Source organism: Chiloscyllium punctatum, chromosome 20 (genome assembly GCF_047496795.1).
Source record: "Chiloscyllium punctatum isolate Juve2018m chromosome 20, sChiPun1.3, whole genome shotgun sequence".
In the NCBI taxonomy this organism is placed as follows: Eukaryota; Metazoa; Chordata; class Chondrichthyes; order Orectolobiformes; family Hemiscylliidae; genus Chiloscyllium; species Chiloscyllium punctatum.
Genome location: NC_092758.1, coordinates 18,216,001 through 18,242,579, shown reverse-complemented (window position 1 = coordinate 18,242,579; position 26,579 = coordinate 18,216,001). Strand labels below are relative to the sequence as shown.

The 26,579-nt window shown below is 40.7% G+C and overlaps 1 protein-coding gene across 3 annotated transcripts in view; it reads left to right on the top strand.

The window, feature by feature from the left end:
- rbm27 (RNA binding motif protein 27) overlaps positions 1-26,579 on the top strand; it is a 142,455-nt gene that overhangs the window by 70,784 nt on the left and 45,092 nt on the right. For all 3 annotated transcript variants that reach the window (XM_072590434.1, XM_072590435.1, XM_072590433.1), the window contains exons 15-18: positions 2,573-2,647; positions 5,790-5,960; positions 8,641-8,745; positions 12,040-12,225. In XM_072590434.1, the coding sequence (XP_072446535.1) occupies positions 2,573-2,647; positions 5,790-5,960; positions 8,641-8,745; positions 12,040-12,225 (537 nt within the window). The remainder of the gene's footprint in view (positions 1-2,572; positions 2,648-5,789; positions 5,961-8,640; positions 8,746-12,039; positions 12,226-26,579) is intronic.

The following is a 26,579-nucleotide window of genomic DNA, read 5'->3' as shown; positions in this document are numbered from 1 at the left end:
CAGATGCCCTTATAATGGCCCTTAATCGCCATTATAAGGGCATCAATTGGTTCACTGGCATCCAAGACCATCCCTGTCACTGGTTTAATTGTAATGGGACAAGAGTGGCAGACAGGCACCAGATAACATTTGATTGGGCATCAAGGAGCCTAAGCAAAATTGAAATGATTGGAAATCCAGGGGAAATCTTTTCAGCGCCAAAGACAAAAAGAAGATGATTGTCATTGTTTGAAGTCAGTCAGGACTCAACTGCAAAAGTTACTCAGGGCCTTGTCTTGGCTTAATCCATCAAGTTCCCTCCTTCATCAGGTCAAGAGTATGGAGATGGTGAGAAAGATTCTGACCTTCCCTTCGCATTCAAAGATATTTGCATTCTTCAGTTTGCCATTATTGGCTTTTTGTTAGGTTGGTGAGGGAGGGTGCAGCAGTAGAGGGGAGCTGAGTTGTTTATGGTTGAAATGGCTGTTTTTAGTGTGAACAGCATGCTTCCTAACTACCCAAAGCTTATCTTCCATCCCAAGACTTTTCATAAGTATGTTAAGAGTAAGAGTGGAACCTATTAAAGGTCAAAGGGGCAACCTGCACATGGAGCCTGAGGATGTGGGTGATGTCTTGAATGAGCACTTCTCCTCTGTATCCACAGAGGAGAGAGACATTGTAGTTGGAATGGTAAGGATTTAGAACATTTTAAGATTAATAAGGAGGAGATGTTAGTTGTTTTAGCTAGCTTAAAGGTGCATAAATCCTCAGGGCCTGATGAAATATGTCCCAGGATGATTTGGGAGTCAAGGGAGGAGACTGTTAGGTATTTAATACCCGAATGTCGATATTTAATACTTCACTGGCCACAGGTAAAGTGCCAGATGATTGGAAGATAGCAAATGTGGTTCCTCTGTTCAAAACGGACAGCAGGGGTAGGCCACGTAATTACAGACCAGTTCATCTGATATCATAATCGGGAAATAATTCCAAAAAATTCTGAGGGACTGGATTAAACAATACTTGGAAAGGCAGTGATTGATCAGGAGTAGTCATCACAGATTTGTTAAAGGGAGATCCTGTTTGACGAATTTAATAGGTTTTTTGAAAGGGGGACGAGATAGACTGATGAAGATGGTGCTGCTGATATGGTTTATGTGGACTTCAGTAAGGCTTTTGAAAAGGTTTCACTTGGAAGTCTGATTCCAAAGGTAAGAGCCATGGGACAAAGCAAGTTGGTAAACTGAATCCAAAATTGGCTTGCAAACAGGAGACAAAGGGTGATGGTAGAGAGATGTTTTTGTAATTGAAAACCTGTGACCAGTGGTGTACCACAGGGATTGATGCAAACCCTTGTTGTTTGTTATGTATGCTAATGGCTTGGAAGTAAGTTTAGAAGGTATAATTAGAAGCTTTGCAGATGGCGCAAAAATTGATGGTGTTACTGATAGTGAGGGGGATGGTCTCCGGCTACAGTCTGATATTGATCAGCTTGTAAATTGAGCGGAGCAATTTCGGATGGAATTCACTCTTGATAAGTATGAGGTCATGCATTTTTGGAGGCTAGTAAGGGGAGGATGTACACAATGAATAGTAGGTCCCTAGGGAGTACTAAGGAAGAAAGGGACCCTTGGTGTACGAGTCCATATATTCCTGAAGGTGTAAGCATACTGGATGCTTGCCTTCATTTATGGATGATCCATTTCACCCTGGTTCAGTGGTCCCCAGTGTCACAGATGCCAGTCTTCAGCAATTTTAATTCACTCCCGTGTGATATCAAGAAAATTGGAGGTACCCCCTTGATACTGCAAAGGCTATGGGCTGGACAATACTGTGGCAAAAAGACTGAAGAATACTGAAGATTCCAGAGCTTGCTGCTCCCCTTGCCAAGATCTTCCAGTACATTGTCAGGTAGATACCAGTGCTGTAATGTGGAAAGTTGTCCAGGTTTGTCCTGTACACAAAAAGCAGAACAAATCCAACCCAGCCAATTACCGCCTCATCAGTCGACTGTCATATCATCAACGAAGTATTGGAAGATGTCATCAACATTGCTATCAAGCAGCATCTGCTCAGCAATCATATGCTCACTGACACCCAGGGCCACACACCTGCTGACCTCAATACAGTCTTGGTTCAAACATGGATCAGAGAGCTGAATTCCCTAGATGAGGTGAGAATGACCGCCCTTAACATCAAAGGCACGTTCTGCCGAGTGTGGACCATTAAGTGGGAAATCGAGAACGTAATATTAAAATTAATTATTCAGTCAAGATGGTAAAAAATTGTGCTCCTAGTTTAATTGAGTGATACTGGAACTGCGGAATTAGATTCTGTCTTTCTTGTTAAGGAAAAAATAATTATTAAAGCTGTACCACATCGGTGACACACATGATCTTACTTGAGAGTTTTTGGATTGTTTCATTGAGAATCTATCCTAATTTTGAGCAATTACCTTCATAAAAAGTGGAAAGTTTACATCTTGAATACTGTTTCATGAACGAAATGAAAATTTATCACTGTGCACAGTGTGCACAAACTTTGTTTGAATTGAAGTGATAATCATTCATTTGATTTTGTTTTTCAATTTTAGGAAGCTTTAAAGTTACAGCAAGATATGCGGAAAAAGAAACAAGAGATGTTAGAAAAACAAATTGAGTGCCAGAAGGTAAGAACATCTAGACTAATTTTGATGAAATTTCTGTCCATCCTCTCTTTTTGCTGTGCATTCAAGAATATTTGCTTGCCAGATTTACCTAGCAAATATTTTGATATTAAATGGCTGCCTAACTATTCACTGGGGAAATAAATACTTAAAAGGAATACTAGAATATAATAAAATGAAAGGCAGCATAAAACGTTAAAGAATTGTGAAGAGCCTGATGTAGATATTCACAACAGCACCTTTCAACAGGAGCGTGTATTTATATTGTGCCTTTGAGGTAAGAAAACATTTTGGGGTGCTTCACAGGATACCAAACCGCAAGAAAAGATATTTGGTAGATGACCAAAAATAGGTTTTACGAAGTTTCTCAAAAGAAATAAGAAGTTTAGAGAGGGCATTGCAGAGCTTCGGACCTTGGTAGTCGAAGGCATGATGGGGCACTTAAAATTGGGAATGAAGGCAGAATTAAAGGAGTGTTGATATCTTGGAGGTTGTCGGGCGTGGGTGATTGTAGCGTTAGGGAAGGGTAAGGTCAATTAAGAATTTAAACATGTTGATGAGAATTTTAAAATTGAAGCAGTGTAGGTGATTGAGCAGTGGGAGGTCGTAAATTGGATATGCTGCATGTTAGGGTATGGACAGCAGAGTTTGGGAATATCTCCAGTTTAGAGTGTAAAATATGGAAGATTAATCAGCAGTGCTTCAGAATAATTCTGTAAACATATATGAGGGTTTCAGCAACAGATGAGCTCTCAAAGGTAAAGACCATAGTTATAACTGGCCATAGATGTGCTGTTTCATTAGACTGAGAACTAGTGGTCGTTTGATCCGAGAGTCACCACAGCATAGGAAGCGGTTGAGAAAGAGTTCTTCATGATAACCTCAGCCAGTGTGGGAATTGAACCCATTCTTTTGGCATCATGCTACATCAAAAATCAGCTGTCCAGCTAACTGACCCCTGGTAAATGAATTAATAGGGGTAAAGTCAAGTGTTACTTTGTGGAAGTAGGTGGTCTCGGTGACTGTGAATGTGTGGTCAAAATTTTGTCCTGCGTTTAGATAGGACTTGGGTTGGAAATATTATCATACAGTCCTGCAATTGACCAGAAGAGAGTTGCCTAAGGAGTGGTATTTGCAGGGGAACCAAAAGAAATGCTGTGACTGTTTTGAAATTTAATTGGGAGAAATTTCTACTCTTCCAATAATTGGATGTTGTATATGCTGTCTGACAAAAGTCTGAAGACTGGAGGATAGCGAATGTGGTCCCCTTGTTCAAGAAGGGGAGTAGGGACAGCCCTAGTAACTATAGGCCAGTGAGTCTCACTTCTGTTGTGGGCAAAGTCTTAGAGAGAATTGTAAGGGATAGGATTTATGAACATCTGGATAGGAATAATGTGATCAAGGATAGTCAGCATGGTTTTGTGAAGGGCAGGTTGTGCCTTACAAACCTTATTGAATTCTTTGAGAAGGTGACCAAGGAAGTGGACGAGGGTAAAGCAGTAGATGTGTATATGGATTTTAGCAAGGCCTTTGATAAGGTACCCCATGGTAGGCTACTGCAAAAATTACGGAGGTATGGCATTGAGGGTGCATTAGAGATTTGGATTAGGAATTGGCTGGCTGGAAGAAGACAGAGGGTAGTAGTTGATGGTAAAGGTTCATCTTGGAGTGCAGTTACTAGCGGTGTTCCGCAAGGATCTGTTTTGGGACCATTGCTATTTGTCATTTTTATAAATGACCTGGAGGAGAGGCTTGAAGGTTGGGTGAGCAAGTTTGCGGATGATAAGAAAGTCGGTGGAGTTGTTGACAGTGAGGAAGGATGTGGCAACTTACAGTGGGATATAGATAAGTTGCAGAGCTGGGCAGAAAGGTGGCAAATGGAGTTCAATGTAGCTAAATGTGAAGTCATTCACTTTGGTAGGAGTAATAAGAAGATGGATTACTGGGCTAATGGTAGGCTACTTGGTAGTGTGGATGAGCAGAGGGATCTTGGTGTCCATGTACACAGACCTCTGAAAGTTGCCACCCAGGTAAATAGTGCTGTGAAGAAGGCATATGGCGTACTGGGCTTTATTGGTAGAGGAATTGAGTTCCGGAGTCCTGAGGTCATGTTGCAGTTGTATAAGACTCTGGTGCGGCCTTATCTAGAGTATTGTGTGCAGTTTTGGTCGCCATACTATAGGAAGGATGTGGAGGCACTGGAACGGGTGCAGAGGAGGTTTACCAGGATGTTGCCTGGCATGGTAGGAAGATCGTATGAGGAAAGGCTGAGGCACTTGGGGCTGTTCTCATTGGAGAAAAGAAGGTTTAGGGGAGATTTGATAGAGGTGTACAAGATGATTAGGGGTTTAGATAGGGTTGACAGTGAGAACCTTTTTCCGCGTATGGAGTCAGCTGTTACTAGGGGACACAGCTTTAAATTAAGGGGTGGTAGTTATAGGACAGATGTTAGGGGTAGATTCTTTACTCAGCGGGTTGAGAGTTCATGGAATGCCCTGCCAGTATCAGTGGTGGACTCTCCCTCTTTATGGTCATTCAAGCGGGCATTGGATAAGCATATGGAGGTTATTGGGCTAGTGTAGGTTAGGTAGGCTTCGGTCGGCGCAACATCGAGGGCCGAAGGGCCTGTACTGCGCCGTATTTTTCTAAAAAAAAAGTCTTGCCAGAAACAGTGCAGGTCATTGAGCACAGTGAGACGTAGTAAATTGGATATGGTGCATGTTAGGATATGGACAGTAGAGTTTGGGATTATCTCAGGTTTAACTACAATTTCAATTTTTGTTTCAAATCTCCAAGATCTGGATTTTTTTTTTTGCTTTATTTCAGAGTCTTGCAAGGGTTGGTGAAACAAACAATCCTTAACTTGAGGAGTAGGAGGTAACAGAAATAGCCGGGGGAGGGTTGGAATAAGATGAAGTCTGCAAGAACAAAGCGTGCAGAGTGGTGGGTAAGGATGAGGATGGATAATGTACTAAGATCATGGTCACAAAGGATGTGAAACATTACTTTGATTCATAGGAGGGTTGAAACTTCAATCTAGGATATTCAAGCATGTGGAATGTTGCCCTTTTGAACTGCATATTTTCCACCCATAGACTGTATCCAGTTTAGACTAATCAGTATATCTTTTTTTTCATGAATTCAGGTGTTAATTTGCAAACTGGAAAAAAATAAAAGTATGAAAGCAGATGAAAGAGCTAAAATAATGAAAACCATTAAAGACTTGACGGAAAGAATATCTCAATTACGTGATGAACTGAAAGCAACATCAGCATCAACGTCATCGGCTCCATCACAACTGAAATCCAAATCTGATGTTAGTCCTTTTTAAAATGTATAATTAACTATTGTCTCACTAAAACAAAACTGAAGAAATATGTTATTTACTTACTCAGAGGGTTATAGTAATAGAATAAGCTTTTTCAAAGAATGTCATTTAATCAGACATGTGAACAAAGAACAAGAGTCAATCCATCGGCCCTTCAAACCTGTTCTGCCATTCAAGAAAAGCAAGGGTGACCTGATTTTAACCTCAATCTCCATAGAGTCATAGGGATATACAGCACGGAAACAGGCCCTTCGGACCAATTCATCCATGCCGACCAGTTATCCCAACCCAATCTAGTCCCACCTGCCAGCACCCGGCCCATATCCCTCCAAACCCTTCCAATTCATATACCCATCCAAATGTATTTTCAATGTTGCAATTGTACCAGCCTCCACCACTTCCTCTGGCAGCTGATTCCATACACGCACCACCCTCTGTGTGAAAAAGTTGCCCCTTAGGTCTCTTTTATATCTTTCCCCTTTCACCCTAAACTCATGCCCTCTAGTTCTGGACTCCCCGACCCCAGGGAAAAGACTTTGCTTATTTATTCTATCCATGCCCCTCATAATTTGCCTACATATTCTCAATAATTATTTAGTCCCCTTGGTAATCCAGAATCTGTCTACATGTACCATAAAAATGTTTAAGGATTCTCCATCTGTTGTATTTTGAGGAAAGGAATTCCAGAAACACTTGTGCTTTGAAGGAAAAATATTTTCCTCATCCCGGTCTTAAATGGGGGCCCTTTATTTTTAAACTGTAAACCCTAGGTCTAGATTCTCCCACAAGAGGAAACATCCTTTCCATATCTACCTGACCAAGACCCTTTTGTATGTTTCAATCAAGTCACCTCTGACTCTTCTAATGAGAAGAGAATACAGGCTTAGATTGTTGAACCTTTCTTTGTGAGGCAATCTGCCCATTCCAGGCAGTATAAATGACTGGGAAATGCAAATAAATCTGTTCTGGTTTATAATTAAGATTGAATAATATGGTGATCAAGCGGTTAAATTAATCTTTTTTAAAAAATAAGTATTTGAACTGAACTGTTTTGTCCTGGTCTTAGAGACTTTGTTTTTGTACCAGATTGTGTATGGTTACCTTGGGGAATATGTGCATGAAGGAACAAGACAAATGAATTGATTTGCATAGCTAACAGAGTTACTGGACTTGTTTGTTTTTTTTGATTTAATGCTTTCTAAGAATGATTCTTTTCTTCTGACTACTGTCCTTTTCAGCTCTGGACTGTACTAAAGTCCACACAGGTTCTTCTGCATCAATTTCAAGAATGCCAAAAGTCTAAGTATTGTTCTTTTGAATACAGATCTCAATGGAATTTGAACAAAGGCAGTCATAGAAGTCAGCTTTAAGATTAATTAATGAGAGACACTGTTGAAACTGAGCAACCCATGCTCTAATGTGCAATTCTGAGACCCCCAAATGAGGCACAGTTAGTAATAAATATGCATAAACATTTTACACACCCTTGCAATTTCTGTGAGTAATGGGTGCCAATCATTAATCTTTTAGTAACAGTTGTTGTCATGCATCACGGCAAGTTTGACCCCTGTGCACTTTGCAAGAAGAACGTTAAAGGAATTTAACCAAAGAGTAGTTGAAAAGATGCTGGAATTAGCACAAAGCATAGCACGACTGTGACAAAATGAATAACTTGGGTTTGTTTGATTCCTTTGAGAATATGTGTGGTTTATAGCCTTGGAGCTACTTTTGGAATGTAATTGCTATTGTAGGAAACAGAATCCAATATGCACACAACAAGGACTGATGAGCAACATTGAGATAATGATCAGCTAACTGAAGATTAAGGGATAAACATTGGTCAGGATACAGGGAGAACATACTTGACCTGCTTCAAATAGTGTCATCGAATTTGTTACGTCCACATGTGCAAACTGACAGAGCTTTGGTTTAACATCTTGTCCAAGAGACAGCATCTCTGACAACACAATATTCCCTCAATGTTGCAAAGCCCAAATTGTGCTGAAGCCTCCACAGGGAGATTTAGAACCCACAATCTTCTCATAGATATTTACATAATCCTTTTCAATACATCACAAAACCAATTAGATAGTTTTTTGAAATGGATCCTGCAGTATGGTGTCGGAAAACGTGGCAATTAATTTTCCACACAGCAATACCCCACAGTTAATTATAGGATAAAAGGATATTTGGTTTTGAGGACATTTGGATTAAGGAATACATTAATGTAAAGATTGCATATCTTGTATTAAAATACTATTTTTTTAAAAATTTGGTGACAAGGTGGTGTAGTGGTCTTGATTTTGGACTAATAACTGGGGACACAAGCTCACATGTTGGTGGAATTTAAATTTAGTAATAAATCTGGAATATAAGCTTAGTCTCAGTAACTATGCAATGAAACAGCCATCGATCTCTGCAAAACCCACTTGGTTCACTAACGTCTTTGTGGAAAGAAGGTTTGTCATCCTTGCCTAAGTCTGGCTTACATGGTTTTCCAGATCCAGAATAATATATTTGATTCTGAACTAACCTCTTTAAATGGTCCAGCAGGTTCCTCAATTCCAAGGCAGGTAAGGATAGAAAACAAATGCTGGTCTTGCCAATGATACCCACATTTGTGAAGTAATGTGTTTCAAATGTTTTATTTTCTATTTTAACTGTTCAGGCACAGAAGGAATTACTGGATGCAGAGCTGGATTTCCACAAGAAGCTTAATTCAGGGGAGGACACAACAGACTTGCGAAAAAAGCTGAACCAGCTCCAAGTGGAGGTAATAGTTCTTTATTTGATGTCTGAGTCTTCCAGGTTCCTAAAGTGTAGTTCTGTGAGACGAGCAGTGGGTTAAAAGTTTTTATTTCGTAGTGATTCTGGAGCAGGCACTTTGGATGGGACTGTCCTATGATTAACTGAGGCTCATTGATATGTGTGCGCATACAATTTTAATTTTTTCCTTTGTTGCAAGGGATGTGGCCCAATTGCTGTCTTGAATAAATCCTGCAATAAATAGCTTTTTAAAAAAGAAAATTGACCCACTACCATACTCTTACAATTCCACCTCCTTGCAACTCTCTGCTCCTACATCTATCACTTTCCAAAACCCACAATTGCATTTCATTGTACCTCGTTGCAGAAAGACATCAGAAATGATCATAAATCGCAATGTTTTAGTTGATAAGAATCAACTTTTGCTGGGGATGATACTGTTTTATATAAATTGAATGTGAATTTGTATGTGAAAAAGTATTGTATGGATTCATAGACTTTTACAGCATGGAAACAAATCCTTTGGCCCTGAGACTATGCCCTCTGGTCTCAGACTCTCCCATGGGGGGGATGTACCCTCTCAGCATTTGTCTTGTCAAACCCTGAAAGATTCCTGTGTGTTTCAATGAGATCACCTCTCCAGTGAGCAAAGCCCCAACCTGTTTAGCTTTTCCTCAAAAGACAATCCTTCCAGATTAGGAACATCCTGGTGCACTTGCTCTGAACAGCCTGCAATGAAATAATCTTTCACAGTAGTAAAAGAGTATCTTGTATAGTTGGAGTCGGAGTTCCCTACCCTAATTCTCCGTTGCCCTTGAAATAAAGGTGAACGTTCCATTAGGCTTCCTGATTATCTGCTGTACCTGTGTGCTAGCTTTTATGTTTTGTGCACAAGTATGCCTAAATCCCTTTGTGTTGCAATTTTTCTCTATTTAATGAGTTAAAGTGTTGTGAAAAGAGGGGAAGAAAGTAGAGTTAAGGCTGTGATGAAATCAGTCATGATCATATTAAATGGCACAGCAGAGTCAAGGGGCAAAATTGCCTATTTCCACTTTTAGCTCTTTTGTTCTGAAATGTTACTTACCAGTTGTTAGTCACACCTGGATATTGTCCAGGTTTTGTTGTATTTCCACATGACCTACTAAAGTATCTGAAAAGTCACAGTGGTGTTAAACAACTATCAGCAAACATCCCTACTTCTGACTTTATGATGCTGGGAAGTTATGGATAAAATATCAGAAGTTGGTTGGGACTTAGACACTACCCTGACAAACCCTTTTAGCGATATCCTGGTGTTGAGAAGACTGACTTTGAACAACCATGACTGTCTTCCTTTTAAGCTGGATATGGCTGCACGCAGGGGAGAATCTCACCCGATTTTCATTGACTTTATTGTTGTGAAGGCTTTTTGATGCCATAAATATACAGCGTACTTTCTTAAAGATCCGATTTACCTTTTCTGCTGCTCTAAGAATTATGTAACTTCTACGCCTTGTTTCCTTTTAATTTCTTGTCTGTTCAGCATGTCTACTGGATCAATGTTCATTTTAATTTCTGCTTTTAGTTATGCAGTGAGCACTAACTTTGGTTCCTCTTTCTGTTTGCCTTGTGGAAATCTGTATAGTTTGCATATGAAGTAGTTCCTCTGAAGAATGTCATTTTTTTTTCCCCTGCCAGTCTTTGATTTCCATCTACATCTCCAAATCCCTTTTTTATTCACTTAAACTAGCCATCCTCAAATTATTTTATGCTTCTTCTTGAATTGCTTTTGCTCTCTGCAAGTATGGACTCATGCAGAATTCTGTTGCTGTATCCCAATTCTCAAAAATCTTGCTTGACCATTATCTCCTGTACTCCTTGATCTTCATGGCTTCCAGTCTCGCAAAGCCTGAACTTCTTCAAAATTGTCTCCCTTGTGTTCACATCCCTCTATGGTGTTGCATTCCCCAATCTCTAACTTTTAGTTGCCTGTTGAGACTTATGAATTCTTCCAATTCTGGTGCTTCCTAGTTTGCTTCTCCAGTGGTTGGCAGCTGTCTCATATTGGAATTTCTTCTCTTAAACCTTTATAAATAACTTTCTTTTGAGATGCTGCGCTAAATCTTTCTGGCAAATTTTGTTTTAAGAAAGTACTGTGTATTGTCTTGGGATTTGTGCTATTTTAAAGCTACTAAATGCAGGCTATTAACGTTAATCTGATTTGCCCTTTTCAGGCCATAAGGGTTTGGGGGGAATGCTCTCTCCTAACTTCAGTTCTGGTAGAAGCATTACAGAAATTGCTCCTGCTATAACAAATTGTCTAGATTGCATAACTTCTAGGTTATATTAATTACCATTATTTTTGTTTTCTTGATGGATGTAAATAAAAGCAACTTCTGTAACTGTTGAATGTATGACCATGTCCACCATTTCTACTATAGAACCTGGCATTACACTAAATGTTCTGGAAGCTGCAGTTTCATTGTTTTAAATTGTTCACCCTTTAATATTGTCTTCCGTGTATTGTGGGTAAAAAAAACATTCAGTTTACCTTCTCTTTTTGTAAAAGAGCTTCTTTTGAAGGTATTTTCATGGGAGCAACAAGTTGAGCAAATGCGGAGTGCTGTCAATTATAATTCTTTCAGTTGAATGGACCGACAACATGCTGTGATATCTCGTCTGCATCTCCTGAATTGGAAGGCATTAAATTACAAAAGCACACACAATTGAGGTTTTGGCTTACCCTAGTGGTAGGCTGTTATAGTATGTCTTTAAATGGACATGTCCATAATCTATATAATTCGGCAACATTGAATGAGCGAGGTGTACAAGTACAAGCTTTCCAGCAATGTGTATATGCTTTGGTCACCTTTTGAATAAAGAACTTCCAAATGCTTGCCAGTCCCACTTAGGCAATTGTTGAGTTTGTCTTTGAAGAATAGAAGTGTGTGCAACTCAGACATATAGTTGAAAACATTACTGCAAAAAATCCTATGGCATGAAGAAAATACTCACTTTTGCAAAGAAACCAAGATGGCAACTAAAATATTTACGCGAGTATGATTAGTTGACTTTCTTTATTTCTTGTTTTCCTGTTTGATTGAATTTGTTTCATTTATCCTTGATTCTTCCTCACTGACAGTTTATCTACTTGTATTCTTCAAGGTTTGCTTGTATATTCCTTTGCACTTTTATTTTTTGCTGCTGTGAGAAGACACAATATGAGGAACTAGGTTGTAAAGAGATATCACAGACACTGGCTCAAATGAGCAATACTTGTATTTCTGCAAAAGGATATAACCAAATCTGTTGCTTGTTTTAGGCTGCAAGACTGGGCATCCTCCCTGGAGGACGTGGTAAGACTATGCAAACACGAGGCCGCGGTCGAGGCAGGAGTGTGAGGGGAAGAGGCGCACAGATGCACATGGTGGTTGATCACAGGCCCAAAACTTTAACGGTATTTGGCTTCACACAGGAGGAAAAAGATGAATTAATGCCACATTTCTCAGTAAGTCCAGACCTAAAATTAATTCAACATTGAAATTTAAGTAATCCAATTGGCAAAAGATTGCATGTGTTTTGATTTTGTTCATTTCCAAGCATTCATAATATCCTGGGGTCCACAAGCTCCCTGTGCTATGTTTCGCTATTTACCTATAATTTAGGAAACATAACCCAAACTTAAAGTTTCAAAGTTATACTGTCAATGAGAAATACTGTTCATTGGGGTTAAACGTTGTGGGGATAGGAAATTGTCTTGTAAGTAGATTGTTCTTACAAATTTAAGTTCATAATCCCAGTCTGTTCTAGTTTCCAAGTCTATTTTAGGTTGTTTAATGCTTCTATATTCCATAATTTCTTGGCCTGTTACCTGACTGTGCTGCAGTGGCAGCGTGCAGTTGGTATGCATAGAACACAGGTTTCCCATTGAGGAATAATTGAAGGGGTTAGCCCACTAATCTGTGAATCACCTCAGACTTTAAATTAGCTCGACTTACATACCTACTCAGAAACTCCTGTCTTTTATTTTCCTGTTAAACCAGAGTGAATAATGTCGATAGTTTCAAAGACTTGTCAATTACTTGCTATTGTAAATGGTCTTCCTTCTACCAAAGGGCTATTCTGTTGTCTCCAGTCTGCTGAAACAGATTCAATGTCTACCATTCATGAGTACCTTTCACAAGCAAGACAATACTTGCAAATCTATATCGTGTTGTCCATTATTCACTATTAATATTTCCAAGTGCTATAATGAATTGTCTAGATTGCATGACTTCAGTCACAAATGTTAGGTCAGAAATGCTGAATTTAGCAAAAGAAATATTATAAATTAGCAAAAATCAACGCAGACCAAACACATACCATACTTTTTTGCATATAATATATATATATATATATATATATCAACTTGAATGGAAAATCAAAATTGAGTTGCCACCACCATGTACTGAGCATCACTTTAATAATTCTGTGATGGAAATTTCATTCTTAGAAAACCACCACCTGCAAGTTCCCCTGCAAGTCTCTCATATCATCTTGACTTGTAACTATATTGTCATTCTATCACTGTTGCTGGATCAAACAGAGTTGATATCGCTGATTTGTTGCCTGTGCCATGTGCTAGTGAAGCGAGGAACAAGGAGAGAGTGGAACTGATCACGTAGCCACAGCAATGGTGCAGAAGGTTTGGCTTCATGGATAATTGGAGCCCTTTCTGGAGAAGGTGGGACCTGTACAAACAGGATGGTCTTCATCTGAACCTGAGGGGGGGTATTTGCTCATGCTCTTCGGAGTGTTTTAAACTAGTAGGATAGGAATCTGAATTGTAGCTCCAGTGTACAAGAGGTTGAGGGTAGTTAGGTCAGGGATGGGTTTACAAGGTCATGAGAGGGCACCAGTAATCAGGGTGTTGTACTTCAATGCCAGGAGCATCCAGAATAAGTTGGATGAACTTGTAGCATGGGTTGGTACCTGGGAATATGATGTTGTGGCCATTTCAGAGGAATGGTGGTTGGAGATTCTGGGATTTAGATGTTTCAGTAAGAACAGAAGGTGGTAAAAGTGGGGAGATGGTTGTGGCATTGTTAATCAAGGGTAGTATTACAGCAGCTGAGATAACATTTGAGGACTCCTCTACTTAGGTAGCTTGGGCTGAGGTTAGAAACAGTAAAGGAGAGGTCACCCTGTTGGGACATTTCTATATACCTCCGAATTCTTCCAGGGATGTAGAGGAAAGGTTCGCAAAGATGATTCTCGAGAGGAACAGGGTGGTTGTTATGGGGAGGTGGGTGGGGGGGTCTTTCACTTCTCCAACATTGACTGGGAATACTATAGTTCAAGTAGTTTCGATGGATCGGTTTTTGTTCAATGTATGCAGGAGGCTTTTCTGACACCGTATGTAGACAGGCCAACAAGGGGTGATACCATATTGAATTTGGTTCTGGGTAATGAACTCGGCCAAGTGTTCGATTTGGAGGTAGGTGATCACTTTGGTGATAGTGACCACAAATCAGTTATGTTTACACTGGCAATGGGCAGAAATAGGTTTTTACCGCTGGGGAAAAGGCAAATATGATGCAATCAGGCAAGATTTAGGATGCATAGGATGAGGAAGGAATCTGCAGGGGATGGACACACTTGAAATGTGGAACTTATTCAAGGAGCAGCGACTGAAAGTCCTTGATAAGTATATACCTATGAGGCAGAGAGGTAATTGTCGAGGGGGGAGCCATGGTTTATCAAGAAGTTGAAGCTCTTGTCAAGAGGAAGAAGGCGGCTTATGTGGGGATGAAGCATGAAGGCTCAGTTAGGGAGCTTGAGAGTTAAAGTTACCCAGAAAAGATCTAAAGAGAAAGTTAAGAAGAACCAAGAGGGGACATGAGAAGTTGTTGGTGGATAGGATCAAGGAAAACCCTAAGGCCTTCTATCGGTATATCAGGAATAAAAGAACGACTAGAGTAAGATTTGGGCCAATCAAGGATAAGAGTGGGAAGTTGAGTGTGGAATCTGAGGACATAGGGAAAGTGCTTATTGAATACTTTTTGTCAGTACTCACATTAGAAAAAGGCAATGTTAGTGAGAATACGGAGGTACAGGCTAATAGATTAGATGGGATTGTGGTTGACAAGGAGGTTTTAGCAATTTTGGAAGATCTGAAAATAGATAAGACCCCTGGGCCGGATGGATTTATCCTTGGAATCTCTGGGAAGCCAGGGAGGTGATTGCAGAGCCTTTATCTTGGATCTTTATGTCATAATTGTCGACAGGAGTAGTGCCAGAAGACTGGAGGCGAGCAAATGTTGTTCCCTTGTTTAAGAAGGGGAGTCGAGACAACTGTGGTAATTATAAACCAATGAGCCTTACTTCAGTTGTGGGTAAGGTATTGGAAAAAGTTATGAGAGATAAGATTTATAATCTGAATAATTTGATTAGAGACAGTCAACTTGGTTTTGTGAAGGGTAGGTTGTACCTCACGAACCTTATTGAGTTCTTCAAGAAGTTGACAAAACAGGTGTATGAAGGCAAAGCGGTTGATGTGGTGTATCTGGCCTTCAGTAAGGCACTTGATAAGGTTCCACACAGTAGGCTATTGCACAAAATACGGAGTTTAAGGATTGAAAGTGATTCAGTGAATTGGATCAGAAATTAGCTAGCTGAAAGAAGCTGGTGGTTTTTGAGAAATGTTCATCCTGCAGCTCAGTTATCAGTGGTGTGCCACAAGGATCTGTTTTGGGACCACTGCTGTTTGTCATTTTTATAGATGATCTGAATGTGGCTTAAAAGGATGGGTTAGTAAATTTGCAATGACGTGAAGGTAGGCAGAGTTGTGGATAGTGTTGAAGGATGTTGTGGATTACAGAGGGACATAGATAAGATACAGAGCTGGGTGGAGAAGTGGCAAATGGAGTTTAATGCAGAAAAGTGAGGTAGTTCACTTCAAAAGAAATAACAGGAACGCAGAGTACTGGGCTATTGGTCGAATTCTTAGCAGTGAAGATGAGCAGAGAGATCTGTGTCCAGGTGCATAAATCCCTGAAAGTTGCCACGCAGGTTGGTAGGGTTGTTAAGAAGGCATATGGTGTATTGGCTTTTATTGGTAGGGGGATTGAGTTTCGGAGTCACGAGTTCATGCTTCAGCTGTGCAAGGCAGTGGTGAGGCCGCACCTGGAGTCTTGCGTACAGTTCTGGTCACCGCATTATAGGAAGGATGTGGAAGTTTTGGAAAGGGTTCAGAGGACATTTACTAGGATGTTGCCTAGTATGGAAGAAAGGTCTTCCATACGAGGGTATGCGAGGAAAGGCTGAGGGAACTGAGGCTGTTTTCGTTGGAGAGAAGAAGGTTGAGAGGTGGACGGTGAGAGCCTTTTTCCTTGGATGCTGAAGGCCAACAGCTTATAATTGAGGGGTGATAGATTTAAGACAGATATCGGGGTAGGTACTTTACTCAGTAGTTGGGGGCATGGAACGGCCTGCCTGCAACAGTAGTAGATTCGTCAATGTTAAGGGCATTTAAATGGGCATTGGATATATATATGGATAATAATGGAACAGTGTAGGTTAGATGGGCATCAGATTAATTTAACAAGTCAGCGCAACATCGAGTGCTGAAGGGCCTGTACTGTGTTTTTATGTTCTATGTAAAATCCCCAAAATTCTTTCTTGGCAGCATTTTGGGTGTGCCTATATTCCTAGGATTGAAGCATTTCAAGAAGGCAGCTTCCTATTACTTTCTCCCGGGCAATTAAGGATGGGCAATAAATGTTGGCTCAACAGTGAACCCACATCCCAAGAATGAATGGGAAATTCCCAGAGACATGACAGGACAGTTGTAAGTGGTGGATGTCATTTGTGGCATCTGTATGCCACATTTGTGGATTAGTTTCGGCACTGCCAAACTTTTACAGGTTTAATTACGTACTATACCAACTCAACCACCTGGAAGGGTGTAAAAGAACAAATCTGCAATTATGAGAGGTGAAGGCATTCAAGTTGTTGTAATGTGAACTTCAGTTACTTGACTGTAGATTGGGAAAGTGGTAGTTTTAAGGGTAAAAGGGGCGTGTCTTCTGCTAACATCCTCCTGAACACTTCATGGCTTAAACATGTATAACAAGAGAAGTAGGGAAGCACTGCTTGACCTGATTTTTGGGGACTGGGATAGGTATAAAATAAAAAATGAAATTGTCAACCAAGCTAACTATAAAATGTTCAGAAGGGAGGTGAAAAGCAAATAAAAGAAGCTGAGAGAGGTGGTGGGGTAAAGAGAAAGACTGATAGCTAAAATAACACAAATTCACCAAGTCTTTATTAATAGCAAAATGAGTCGTCTGGCTGATTAGGAACCATAAAGGAGGCAGAGGCCTGGATTGTGTACTGAATGAATATTTTGCGTATGTGTTTACCAAAGAAGCAGATGCTACCGAAGTCATGGTGGCAGAAGTGGAAACTCTGTTACTTTAGTGTTCAAAATAAATCCAGAGAAGGTATTGGATTAGCTGTTGGTATTTGAAAGTTGCAAAAGCACCTGGACCAGATACGATGAGCCCAAGGATACTGAAGGCAGTGAGTGTGCTAACTTAGGCACTGGGGTGGTGGGAGGGTGTTGGTGGTACCAAAGAAGTGGAAAATGGCAATCGTTATACCCTTATTTTTGAAAAAAGTTATAAGATAACGCAGCAATTACAGACAATTTAAGTTTAAATTTGGCTGTGGGGAAACATCTGGAAACCAGAATCCTGGAGAGAATTAATAGTCACATGGACAAATGTGGGTTAATTAGGGTGAGCCAGAATTGTTTCTCATGGGAAAATCATGTTGAACTAACTTACTGGTCTGCTTTGAAGAGGTAACAGAGAGAGAGTTGATGAGGGGAAGTTAAATGATGTACATGTACTTCCAAAAGGTGTTCAGTCCTGCTTAGTGGACCTTTATGTACAGTTGTAGCTCATGAAATATAAGGGACAGCAGTAATGCAAATACAGAATTAGTTAAATGATAGAAACAAGTTAATTAGTGATATTTTTCACACAGAAAGAACACTTGAAGTGGAATTTGCCAGGCATCGATATTGATGCCCTTCCTTTTTCTGATTTGTGTACATGATCTAGGTTTTAGAAGAGACAATACTTTAAAGCTTATGGATGATACCAAATTTGTAAACATGGTAAACTGAGGAAGACAGTGTAGAACTTCAAAAAGACATTGATAAAGTAATGAAATGGGCAAATAGATGGCAGATGTAATTCAATACAGAGAAGCCCAAGGTAATGTATTTTGGTAGGAAGAGCTTAGACATATAACATAAGGGGATACGATTCTAAAGTGGGTGCAGGAGCAAAGGGACCTGGGTGTATGGGTGCACAGATTTTCAAAGGTGGCAGGTGATAAGCTAATACTGATGTTACAACACCAAGACACAGAGCTGAACCAAATGTTTCTCCCTCTATATTACCAACACAGTAAAATTCAAAGACCCTCAAGATTGACACCAATTCTGACCAGTCATTTTTGAATAACCACCTCCAGACTCTGTGAATAATTAATTCTCAGCATTAGTTTTCTAGCCTAACTGAAAGATTTATCAATTTATTAATAATACAGTAATTTTGAGATCACAATTATACAAAGTAATCTAATTAATGCCTATGTTTTACACAAGTATCACAAAGCTGGTCCTTTTCTCAAGGATACTATGTCCTTGGTTTTTTTCAGAGGGGTCATAAAACACTCTGGGCTCCAAAGCGGCTGCATTTAGTACAGAGATTAAAGGCCTTTTCATTTATAGGAAACAGATGAGTCTTTAGGCCAAAGCTTTTATGTTTTTTAGAAGTAACTTGTATAAGTCAAGGGGATGTGGCCAGCTCTCAAGCTGAGCAGTTCAGTCCCAGACTAGTTAGGAGTTCAGCTGTGGACTGTGTGCAAACAGGTTGCTAAACTCTCTCTCCTTCAGCCCTTCTAACTTCGACCTGTAGGCCTTTGTTTCATTTTTACTGTGTTTAAGGGGTTTGCTTATTGGGACTGTTTTTTTCTTATGTTGGGAACAGCATAATTAAGTCTAGTTGGGATAGGCTGAGTTCTGTAAGTGTTCTTTATTCTGTTCTTGGATCATTTATTGGATCACGGTTCATCATGATTCTATTTCTCAGTCTTTGTTCCATATTCGTAGATAACCTTACCTCTTTAAAAAAAAATGTAACAAGCACTGAAGATTTCTGTAAATCCAGTATCTACAGCCTTTTGGAGAGGAAAAAAAAGTTCCGCTTCTACTCACCTTTGTGTGGAAAATGTTTTTAAACAATATCACAATGACATAGCTCTAATTCGACGATTGTAAACACTCGTTCAAGACTCTTGCACCAGAGAAAAAAAGTGTCATTATCTCTACTTAAATTCAAGCGAATGTAACTCAAGCTTATGCAAAATGTCCTTGTGATGTATACAAATCCTGGTAGCAGTTAGTTTTTCCTATGAGGACATAGAGAGAACTTGCAAAGGATTGTAGATTGTGTGTGATTTGCAAAGTGATGGAGACACGTTAAATCTAACGTGTTGAATTGTGAATTTACCCACTTTAATAGTAAGCTTGGAAAAAATAATATTTTGAAAAAGATGGGGGAAAATAAGTGTTGGTAGTCAGGGGATGTGTACACTTACTGAAACAAATTGCAAAATTACGGTCTGGGCTGCCTGCTTAACAAATGGTCTGGCCTAGTCCAAAACACAAGTAACCTTTACTTTCAGGCATTCACCGAAAAGACAGACAAATAAACCCAGTTGAGAGAGAAATAAAAGAAAATAACAAAATAGTTAGATTACTTAAGTAGTTTTCATGAGCTGTTGTCTACAAGCATAGATGGTTGTTTCTTGTTGATTTTCTGAAGATGTTGATCAGGGCCATTTATTTCAGTTCACGCAGAGGAAGTCAGTGATACTTGGGTTCTATTCTCTGAAATTGCAATAACTGACAATGGGAGGCCAGGCATAGAGCTGCAAATCCTCACGCTGTTACATCAGCAGCAAAAACTCCTTCTCACGGAAAACACAGTCCAGAACCTATTTCAAAACTCTGGCCTTTCTCTGCCACACTGACTGTCTCCCCACGAGTTCTCATTTTCTATTCAGCATCTGCCATCTGCAACAGCATAATATCTCTTCTAGAATTGTTGGAACCAATTCTCAACCAATTAACTTCAGACCTGGCTTCAAACAAACTATAGTTTGTTTTTTTTAGTGCAAGCCACTGCCCACAGTCCAAAGGTTATTTTAAGCTCTCATTTCACTGCTCCAAATCAAAATTGATAAAATAAGTGAGTGTTCTAACAGCATAAGCACTGGTGGCTATTCAACTCATCATGCCCACGTAGATGGCCTGCAAGAGCATCTTAGCTCATCGTACTCCTCTGCCAATCCTTTGCAGACCTGTACTTTATTTCTTCAGCTACTTACCTAACAGGTAGGTACAGGATGAGTAAAAATTATAGGGAACACTTCAATGTTTGACATCTGATATCTGAGCAATGCAAGCCGACCATGGGCCACGAACAATTGGCCACAGAAGTGACCACTCATGCCGTCACATTTGAAAGCAGCAAGCAACTTTGAGTGCTCGAAAGAGACAGATCTAGAGGCCTACCTGTGAGTAATGAACAGCAGTTGCATCATGAGCTACAAAATAAAGCAACAATAAGTGAACCTGGGCCATCCAAAAAGAAATAGTGTGCGCAGTTTCCACATAGGACAGGAAAGTGAATGTCACCAAATATACTGCTAAGTGAATAGGGGAATTTGAAATATTGCTAACAATGATTGCAGCAAATTCAAGGACAGCTTTCCTTTGAACAATATGCTTTGAATAAAGAAAACTGATCAATTGAAGGCAGTTTTGATTTTGTTTTTCTCTACCAGCAGCAAATAGTAAGGCCTGCACTGAGCATTTCACATTTACACAAGAAATCATTTATGGATGAAGTGATGAAAGAACCAGTGATTGTGGTCAGTGATTCTTTATTCAAAAACTTCAAGATCAAAAAAGAAATAACATTGATAATCAAGAACACACAACGTGGTGCTTCCACAGTGGCATGACTGGAATCTTTGTCCTGACACATCTTTCAGCAACTACTATAGGACTGGTCAGAAAGTTAATGCCGCTGCACTTGGAAGAATCCATTAATGTGACTGACACAACCCAGCTGATTGTTTCTGCGCAAATGGATTATGCGGACATAACAACTAAACATCATCTCTCCTTTTGCCTATGAAGGAAAGATCAAAGGGTATCTACAATAAGTTCAAAATGGATGTGTCAAGAATCTGTTTTTTATCACAAGTGAGTGCACCAGCCATGCTTGGTACAAATGCAGACTTTGTTGCATTTTGCAAAATTTCCCCTCTCTTTTCAATTACTGATATATAATCCATCAACACACATCAGCAAGTAAAGTTATGAAGTTTTCTCATGTATTGAAAGTTGTTAAGATTGTAAACTTTGTTTGAGCAAACCTGATCAGATGTACCTGAGAACTCTGTGGGAAGTTAGGGAAGTGATTTCTGGGCCCCTCGCTGAGATATTTGTATCATCGATAGTCACAAGTGAGGTGCCATAAGACTGGAGGTTGGCTAACATGCTGCCCTATTTAAGAAGGGTAGTAAGGGCAAGCCAGGGAACTATAGACCAGTGAGCCTGATGTCTCCGGTGGGCAAGTTGTTGGAGGGAATCCTGAGGGACAGGATGCATATGTATTTGGAAAGGCAAGAACTGATTAGGGATTTCCAACATGGCTTTATGCATGGGAAATTCTGTCTCACAAACTTGACTGAGTTTTTTGAGGAAGTAACAATGAGGATTGATGAGGGCAGAGCGGTAGATGTGATCTATATGGACTTCAGTAAGGCATTTGACAAGGTTCCAGTGGAGACTGGTTAGCAAGGTTAGACTTCATGGAATACAGGGCCAACTAGCCATTTGGGTACAGAACTGGCTCAAAGGTAGAAGACCTTTGAGTGGTGGAGGTTTGTTTTTCAGACTGGAGGCCTGTGACCAGTGGAGTGCCACAAAGATCACTGCTGGATCCGCGACTTTTCATCATTTATATAAATGATTTGGATGTGAGCATAGGAGGTGTAGTTAGTAAGTTTGCAGATGACACCAAAATTGGAGGTGTAATGGGCAGTGAAGAGGGTTACCTCAGAATACAGTGGGACTTTGATCAGATGGGCCAGTGGACTGACAAGTGGCAGATGGAGTTTAATTCAGATAAATGCGAGGTGCTGAATTTTGGGAAAGCAAATCTTACCCAGATTTATGCACATAATGGTAAAGTCCTAGGGAGTGTTGCTGAACAAAGAGACCTTGGAGTGCAGGTTCGTAGCTCCTTGAAAGTAGAAGTGCAGGAAGATAAGGTAGTGAATAAGTTGTTTGGTATGCTTTCCTTTATTGGTTAGAGTATTGAGTTCAGGAGGTCACGTTGCAGCTGTACAGGACATTAGTTAGGCCCATGTTGGAATATTGTGTGCAATTCTGGTCTCCTTCCTTTTGGAAAGATGTAGTGAAACTTGAAAGGGTTCAGAAAAGATTTACAAGGATGTTGCCAGGGTTGGAGGATTTGAGCTACAGGGAGAGGTGAATAGGCTAGGGCTGTTTTCTCTGGGGTGTCAGAGGCTGAGGGGTGATGTTATAGAGGTTTATAAAATCATGAGGGGCATGGATAGGATAAATAGACAAGGTCTTTTCGCTGGAGTGTGGGAGTCCAGAACTAGAGGGCACAGGTTTAGGGTAAGAGGGGAAAAGTCTAAAAGAGGCCTATGCAGCAACTTTTCACGCAGAGGATGGTACGTGTATGGTTTGAGCTGCCAGAGGAAGTGGTGGAGATTAGTACAATTGCAACATTTAAAAAGCATTTGGATGGGTATATGAATAGGAAGGGTTTGTAGGGATATGGGCTGGTTGCTGGCGGGTGGGCCTAGATTTGGTTGGGATATCTGGTCGGGATAGACAAGTTGGACCAAAGGGTCTGTTTCTGTGGTGTACATCTCTATGACTTTAAAGGCCCTTCACTGTTTTTGTTTAAATCCTATCTCAACGAACTCTCTGGTGCCGACAGTGAACTAATTCTCCAAGCTGATGTCAAACTTGATTAAGTTGAGAAGGTTTGGCAAAGACTTTGATTTTTTTTTGTTTTTTTTGTGGGATGTGGGTGTTGCTGGCTGGACAGCATTTATTGCTCTTCCCTAATTGCCTTTGAGAAGATGGCAGTGAGCTGCCTTCTTGAACTGCTGCAGTTCACCTGCTGTGGGTTGACCCACTGTGCCATTAGGGATAGAATTCCAGGATTTTGGTCCAACAACTGTGAAGGAACGATTATGTACTTCCAAGTCAGGAAGGTGACTGGCTTGGAGGGGAACTTGGGTGATGTTCCCAGAAGTGTGTTGCCCTTGTCCTTTCTAGATGGATGTGTGTTTGGAAGATGCTGACTGAGGATATTTGGTGAATTTCTGCGGTACATCTTGTGGATAATGGACAATACTGCGACTGAGCTATGGTGATGGAGGGTGTGGATGCTTGTGGGTGTAGTGCCAATCAAGCAAGCTGCTTTATTCTGGATGGTGTCAGCTGCTTGATTGTTGTTGAGTCTGCACTCATTCAGGCAAGTAAGGAGTATTCCATCATGCTGCTGACTTGTGCCTTGTAGATGGTGGACAGGCTTTAGGGAGGCAGAGGTTGTTAGGTTCTTTTCCTGAGATTTCACACACACGATGCAATTCTCACACACCAACTTCTGCAAATAGTTAAAGCCTGTACAAGCTTGGTGCCCCCCCCCTTGACGTATTTCGCAGGCATGCAAAGTAAGTTAAAAGAGGCCCCAAACAAAGAAAACACATCCCCTTTACAGAGGTCAGTTGGTGATGCTCACGGGTACTCCTGCCATTCCTCCCCCCACCGTCCCCGCCAATAACCACCTTACCCCAGGTACCATGGTAGGATGAGATTATCCTTGGAGATGATGTAAATGCCCTAATCCTGGGGAGTCATTGCACAAACAACTTACTGACACAGTGATCCCTGAAGACAATGTAGGTGTGATATACTTCAATATCGGGGGATGGCTATGAAAGCATTTCTGCATGGAAGGGACTGAATGAGAGTTTAATTTGATAATAGCAGTGGAATAGTAATAAATGGCTGCCCAGATGAATTGGAGTCATTCACATTCCTGCATGAATGTCGCCCCCACCCATTTCTAGAATGTTCTCTTTCTTGGAGAAAGACAGTACAGTTTAACCCATTAACATTGCATTAATGTCCAGAGAGGTAGTATAATTTAATGTTTTAACATTACAGGTTGAGTCACTTGCCACAGAATTCTAGCCTCTGATCTGCCCTTGTTGCCACTGTGTTTATGTGGTGAATCCACTTAAGTTTCCAGTCAGTGATAACTCCTGGGATGTTGATAGTGCTGAATTCAGTGATGGTAACACCATTGAATGTCAAGGGACGATGCTTAGATTGTCTCTCATTGATGATGGTCATGACCTGGTATTTGTGTGATGCGAATGTTACTTGCCACTTGTCAGCCCAAGCCTGAATATTGTCCAAATCTTGTTGTATTTGAACATGGACTGCTTCAGTATCTGAGGAGTTACAAACTGTGCTAAATATTGTTTGCTGATTGTTGCATACTCCTGCCTCTGACCTTGTGACGATGGGAAAGTCATTGATGAAGATGGTTGGGCCTAGGACACTACCCTGAGGAACTGCTTCAGAGATGTCTTGGAGCTGACCTCCAGCAACCACGACTGTTTTCCTTTGTGTCAGGCATGACTTCAACCACTGGAGAGTTTATACCCTCTGATACCCATTGATTCCAGTTTTGCTAGGGTTCTTTGATGCCACACTCCTCAAATGCAGCCTTGATGTTAAGGTCTTTCACTCTCTGAGCTGATGTCTGATGTCATCTTCCCTTAAATCAAGGAATGAAGTGTGCAGTGAAATAATGTCAAATAATGACAGACATTTGCGTTCACCTTCAGATTTCTCGCTGACGTTAGAACATAGAACAATACAGCACAGGAACGGACCCTTTGGCCCAAGGTATTGTGCCAACACAATGCCAAATTTAACTAATCCTTTCTGCATGCCCTTGTTCCATATCCCCCCATTCCTTGCACGTTCATATGCTTACTTGAAAGTTTTTCAACACTCTATCATATCTGCCTCCACCACAACCTCTGGCATTCCAGATTCCTGCCACACTCTGTGTAAGACAAAAACTTGTCCCTTGCATCTCCTCCAAACTTTCCCCTTAGTTCTCGACACTTCAACTCTGGGGCAAACAATTCTGGCTGTCAAACCTAACTATGTATCTCATAATTTTAGACTTCTATCAAGTCTCGCCTCAGCCTCTGCTGTTCAAGAGAAAACAACTCTAGCTCCTCCAGCGTCTCCCCATAGATCATACCCCGTAATCCAGGAAACATCCTAGTAAGTCCCCTCTGCACCCTCTGCAAAGCCTCCACATCCCTCCCGCAATGCGGTGACCAGAATCAAATGCAATATTTTAAGTGCGGCTAACCAAAGTCCCACAAAGCTGACAACACAACAACATCCTGACTCCCGTACTTAGTTCCCCAACCAGTAAAGGCAAACATGCCATATGGCCTGTCCACCACCCCATCTACTTGCATGGACTCAAGGAGCTGTGGACCTGAACAGTGTCCTGCCAGTAACTGTGTACTTTTCCTTAACGTTTGATCTCCCAAAGTGCTGTCAATTAGTTCTTTGATTTTTGCCAACATTGAGAGAGAGCTTGTTATCATTGCAGCATGTCACCAAGCCCTCTATCTCCTTTCTGTGTTGTGACTCATTTGTTATTTGGTATCTGTCCTACCACAATGCTATTGTCAGCACGCTTGTAGATGGCATTCGTTCAGAATTTGGCAACACAGTTATGGATGTGTCGGGAGCACAATCGGGGCCTGAGAACGCGTCCCTGGGGGGGGCTTCAGTGTTGAGTGTTATCGTGGAAGAAGTGCAGTTGTCCATCTTCACTGATTGTGGTCTGTGGGTCAAGAATCTGTGGATCCAGTTGCAAAGGGCAGAGCTGAGACCTATATCTCGGAGTTTTGAAATCATTCTGAAGGTGATGACCTTTGTTATGGTGTAACAATGCTTGTACCTTACAGAGAAAGGTGAGTTACTAGGAATGATAAACTGAGTCTTTCAGATCCTTGCTATGATGCCAAAACTGAACAAGCTAACACTGATCAGTGCTGCGAATGAATTCAAATTGAAACAGGGTGTGTGATCCTCCCAACTAAACAAAAATAAAACATGGCAACATTTAAAGAGTTGGGAGAAAACATGAGAAAAAGAATCAAAGCCAAAGATAATTAGCTCCACCCAAAAAATTCTCATACTCAAACAAGGAAGGTAGCAGAAGAATTAAACAAGTGATTTTAATAGTTAGATGTGATGGATGAAAGCATCATGTTTGTCTCAAATCCATTCCTTCACTTCACAGGAGTAGTCAGTTGAGCCGCTCAAGCCTGCTTCGCTATTCAAGAGGATCATGGCTGATCTGATAATTGTCACATTCACTTGTCTGTCCTTTCCTCCTAACCTGTGATTTCCCCGACTGATCAAGAATGTATCTATCTCTGTCTTATTTATCCACAAGGACTCTGGCCTCATAGCAGTCTGTAGCATGGAGTTCCAAAGACACTCAACTCTCAGAAAAGAAATATCTCCTCATTTCAGTTTTATATTGGCACCCCTTTATTCTGACACTATGCCCTGTAGTGCTAGATTGCCCTATGAGGGGAAACATTGTCAGCATTTACCCTGTAAAGTCCCTTAAGAATCCT